The sequence below is a fragment of the Austrofundulus limnaeus genome, unplaced genomic scaffold (genome assembly GCF_001266775.1).
Source record: "Austrofundulus limnaeus strain Quisiro unplaced genomic scaffold, Austrofundulus_limnaeus-1.0 Scaffold56, whole genome shotgun sequence".
In the NCBI taxonomy this organism is placed as follows: Eukaryota; Metazoa; Chordata; class Actinopteri; order Cyprinodontiformes; family Rivulidae; genus Austrofundulus; species Austrofundulus limnaeus.
Genome location: NW_013952458.1, coordinates 727,877 through 733,337, shown reverse-complemented (window position 1 = coordinate 733,337; position 5,461 = coordinate 727,877). Strand labels below are relative to the sequence as shown.

Genomic DNA, 5,461 nt, shown 5'->3' with positions numbered 1-5,461 from the left:
TTAAGAACAAATCTGTGCGTACGAACAGTTCTTGCATGAGGCCCATTGAGTGATTATTTAGTGTTGCAGTTGCGCACCATAGAGAACATAACCGTTCATGAAACTGTGGATTTAATAGTATGGATCAATCTTCCTGATTAGGTTTGTTTGAGGCTCCATGGCTTCTTTGAGAAACTGGTTTGTATCAAGTAACAATCATGTTGTGTTTATTAAACACTAAACCTATCATGTTTTGGCCTAAAATAATTCAAATTATCATTTGAATTTAAACATTGCTTGTTAGTATGTAAAACAATAGCTGTAGTTGTTAAAAACAAATCTTCTCTCCATATAAAATAAACGCAGTGAAATGCATTTCTTTACTTAGACTAACTCAACAAACCAAATCATTTGTAATCTGAAGCATTAGATCTTCAGACGTCATCAATAATGCAACAAGCATGAGCACTATTATAGATAATCAATATATATGCAACCCAAATAAAAAGACAATTATTATCTTGGTTTATTTAGAGGATCCCACCTTCCAAAAAGAGACCATTTGATTTACTTTTCTTTTTTTTTCGATAGTGATAATCAGCCACTATTGGAGGCAGAGCTGCAAAAAGACCCATGTAAATGCCTGTGTAGATGCTATCAGACAGCAGATGGTGATACACCTACGTAGTTTCTGTTTACCCAGATGGTGATACAGATACGCAGGCTTTACGTCTCCATATGCTCAGCCAATGGCCCACTCTGCCCTGCCAAACAGGGCAGCTTGCAATGATAAGCAGCTCAGCAAAAGGCAAAACTCGGGGTGATTCCTCTTGGCAGGCCCGCTGCTGCTCATGCGTTAGTCAGAATGAACGGTTTGACTGCCTTTTGTCTTTGTGGCTGGTAAAACGGCCCTGTAAGACTGTCAGTAGTGTTTTATTCTGTGGTTTTAGGTAGAAGAATCTCCTCTTGAAACACAGATAAGTGGATATGTTTGGACAAGGGCTGGGTCATGTGAGGAGGTGCGGAGGCTCATGAAGAGCCGTTCGAGCTTTTAAGCTGTGAATAGTAGGTGGGAATACGACCACGACACCTACTCTCAGCTTTGTCGTGACAGGCTTTTTTTTTTAGTTTCACCAAATAATGCACACTATTCGATTTCAGTTGATTTATGCCAGGTTGGGCGTAATTTAGCACAACTTATTTCTGCTTTTTGTCATTGAAATAAATCTTAAATCTTTGTGGCATAGATTCAACAAGGTGCTGGAAGCATTCCTCAGAGATTTTGGTCCATATTGAAATGATGATGTCATCATCCAGTTGCAGCGGTTTTTGTCAGCTTTTCAATTTACGACGCGAGTCTCTACTTCCACCATTTCCCAAAAGTGCTCAATGGAACTGAGATGTGGTGACTATAGAGGCCTTTAAGTTCAGTAAATCAGGACTTGTCATGTCAGTTTTGGTGAGCCTGTGGGATTCGTTGCATCAGTTTCCTGCTTTTGGCTGGCAGAAGTGGTACCCAGTGTGGTTTTCTTCTGCTGGAGCTGTAGATACACACAGAGTTGGAAAGTAACTAAGTACAAATATTGTGTTACTGTACTTAAGTAGAATTTTTGGGCATCTGTACTTGAGTAATTATTTTTCAGCCTATTTTTTACTTCTACTTCTTACACAATTATCTGTCCTTTCTACTCCTTACATTTTTAAAAAAGGCAAGAAGTAGAAAGTCGTTACTTTTATTTCATTTTTGCTTGTTTTCATTCCAGCTTGTTAGTGTAAAAAATAAAAATACTATCCATATAAATTGTGCCTCCTAGATAGAGTGAATTTAATTGTGGTTGAATGAGAAGTGTAAATATATCAAATTCTGACACCGTATTAGTTTGTACACAAACAAATCATGTCACACTCCAAGATTCAAAGTGTTTATTGTTATATACACAGATGAAAACAAGTTTACCTGAGCAATGAAATTCTTACTTTGTCGACCACTCTGAATGCCAAGAGACAACCACACTAAAAAGAATAAGCACTTAAAGGACACTAACAAGGTAATAACTTGAGGGATAAAGGATAAAAAAGACCACAATTCGAACAAAAAAAGGAGACCAAACTTGAGATAATAACATCCAGCAGGACATAATCTTAAAAATAAAAGAACTGTACTTAAGAAGTATTTGTATTTCATAAATTATATAATTGCATTTGGCCGCAGYTCTTGGATAGATTTTGATTTGGGGGAAAAGGTTTGTACTGCCTTGATATATGTATATAAACTGAAACAGCTAGACTAGTGCATCCTAAATTTAACATAAATTAATWATTTTAATACAATAAAAGTCGTTTCAGTATTTTTGGGGATGTCACCTCCTAATAAATGTCATTACAGAAAATCTAACTGCTCATTTTAAATCAATACTTTTACTTTTAATACTTACGTCCAAAAAAATGTCAGATACTTTAAGACTTTTGCTCAAGTAATATTCCTAAAGGAGACTTTAACTTTTACCAAATAAATTTTTTGGTAAGATACTTGTACATTTACTYAAGTATCACTTTGAGGTACTTTATACAACAATGGATATACAACATAACCCACATACTTGGGGGATACACAAATGGTCACCCATCTGCATCCCAAGAGCTTAAAATGGTGGTTCCTACAAATATTGATATTTTTATAAACCCTGTCTGGATGTAAATGTGAAAGTGTGAATAGGAACTCTATTTCAAAGGTTTATCTGAACCTGAATGAGGTTTATTGTGTAATTAGTTACTCTCTTAATCGGATGTTTTTACAGAAAAACAGTGAAGACAGTGGCAGTTTAAAAATAGTCATAAAATCCTTCAACACCTGAAAAGGTTGCAGAATTTGAGTGAAATTACTGTAAGTTAGAATGTTTTTTTCTGTATCATCTGTTGATATGGTTTGTATAATTGGTCACACTTCTTGTCTTAGCTACCATCTGGCCACTGAAGAAACACACAAAAGCAGCAGGGGTGCACCTGTCTGTTAAGGTGTACCATCATCTGGGATGTCTGTCATCTGGTACAGGCAGGGGCATTTTGCAGACAGGAGATGGGGCATTATTTCTGTATCCTTGGCAACAGCATATCTAAAAACGGCCTGCAGCAGACGGTCCATGCAGCCACCTGTGGCCCCTGCTGTCAGCGCCGCTCAGGTGACGCTCCTGCTAATTTGCTGATGTCCAGGTATAATGGACGCCAGGTGTACTAACCTTACCAGCTGAGAAATGAGTAGGATTATTTCCTTGATGATGATGTTGATTAGGTTGAAGCTGGAAAGTAAAACAGTGAGAAAAGAAATAAAATCATCAGTGTGTGCTCTCTTATAGAAAATTTGTGCTTTGATTAGTTAATTTGTTTGTTACATTACACAAATGTGCACAGTGATTGGGTCAACTTCCTTTTGGGTTCTCTTGGTCTTGCACTGAAAAATCTGTTTATAGTAGGGTTGGGCAATATTGGCAAAAAATATGTTATTTAATTGTGGCATTCAGCCGATAATGATTAATTTGATGATTAATCACCTGGAGTCCCTGGAAACTCGTGTCCTGGTCACATGACCAATTTAGTGGGAAAGATTTGCTCTTCGTAAAAATCTGTTCCAAATTGTGTAAAAATKACAGACTTCAGGCTGTACATCAAATTTTAAATTGTGTTGATGGATAAATAAATTACAGTACTTTTTTAATGTTCGTCATATTTGAAGCAGAGAGGAGCACCGAGCGGACTGATCGCATTAATCGTATTAATCATCAAGAGCCAAAAACAATCATTGATTGTTTTTCTGATGATTAATTGCACACGATACGATTATGCCTAACCCTAATGCTAAGGTGGGATCAGTGTGATTATTAAAAAAGGTAGAATTTTTATTAATTATTGATTGGTCAGTTAATTAAACCATCAATTGGCCTTCCTCTAATTACARCACAGTGCTATTTATGAATTAAAACAAGCCAAACGTGAAGCATAAGCAGCCAATTTGATTGAACTGATGACAGTAGAAGATGTTAATTTTTCCAAAAATCCAAGTTTTAGTTTAAAACAAACAATAGACAAACTAATGTTTGTTTTAATGCAGAGTATTAAAGAACAGCTACTAAAAATGGCGTGATTGTCGTTTGAAACAATTAATAGGCACACTGTAAGTTGAAAAGCAATCCTGTTAGTCAGGATTAGCACCTGTCACACATCTGTCACAGTAAGGAGCATGTGTTGGGTCTTATGGCTACAGGGAGGGACGACTCATTCCTAACRGGCACAACACCTGTTTGGGGCATAAAATGTTTCGCTTGGCTATCACCAAGCTGTGTCATTTCAGAGTAAGTATCTTTTTTATGATTTTAAGATGAATTTTGAAGAAGGTGGACCTTCACCTTGCAGATAAACTAACAAACATCCAGTTCACTTGGGAGAACTAGAGAAATGGGGAAAAAAAGTGTAATTGTTGTTTTGTGCGTGGARCTGTAACGTAGCCCAGTTAAATCTCTTCTCTCTCCAGCTTGCCGAGTACCGCCAGAGAAAAGCGTACGTAGACTTCCAGAAGAAACAGAAAAAGAAGAAGAAAAAGAAGTCAGCTGAGGACTCGGAGGGCGATTCGCAGGAAAGAGCGGAGGTTGGGTCGGATCAGACTGTGGGAGGAGAGGAGGTTTTAGGTGTGGGACGAGATGAATCACGAGGAAATGAAGAACTGCCCACCACGGAGTTTACCTTCACCAAAACCCTGAAGAGTGGAGAAACTGTCAGGCATGACCAGACCTATAAGATAGAGGTAAACACATTTGATTCATATATTCCTCAATGCAACCTTAGCAGGGCTGGATATGGTTATCATAACAGACTGAACACAATTAATGATTGCAGTACAGCTGCTTTAAACGAATGGGATATTTTTGAGCATCTCATCTGAAACCAGGYACTGAACATAAAAAAAACATTTCTCTGCAAAAGCTGTAACTGAACAAGTCTGTTTTTGAGTGTCAGTGATGAGTGTGAACTATTCTGCTGCAACAAATTTCATATAGACCTTGCATTCCTTAAAGGAGTAAGATTATCTTTTGAAGAGAGATGACTAAGTTGTAACTGCTTTGGTGAATATTTGTAAATTAAGTGTTGATTTTTTGCGATCTAACAAGATCTGTAAGCAGTCAAAGTGTGTTATGTGTTTTCTCAGCAACTACAGAACCAGATTTTACCTCAGTACCTGTAAAACTGCCCTAGTTAAGTCACTTGTCTGTGGTGGCCATCTTTTATTTGGATTACTCCACAAGTTGTTCACTTCATGATAATGAGTTTTATTAAAACTTGTCAAGGGGTTTATGAGGTTTTTTGCCAACGAAAAAGGTTGACACCAACAGGTAATGGCAAAGTTTTAAGTACAGATCAGTCACAGTTCAAAGTACAATTTGAGTATGACACTCATATACTACCACACTCATTAACCCATTAAATGTAAAAT

General features: G+C 37.2%; 1 protein-coding gene across 8 annotated transcripts in view; it reads left to right on the top strand.

Annotated features, from left to right (window-relative positions):
- akap9 (A kinase (PRKA) anchor protein 9) overlaps positions 1-5,461 on the top strand; it is a 61,401-nt gene that overhangs the window by 3,361 nt on the left and 52,579 nt on the right. For all 8 annotated transcript variants that reach the window (XM_014009251.1, XM_014009254.1, XM_014009258.1 and 5 more), the window contains exon 2: positions 4,505-4,774. In XM_014009251.1, the coding sequence (XP_013864705.1) occupies positions 4,505-4,774 (270 nt within the window). The remainder of the gene's footprint in view (positions 1-4,504; positions 4,775-5,461) is intronic.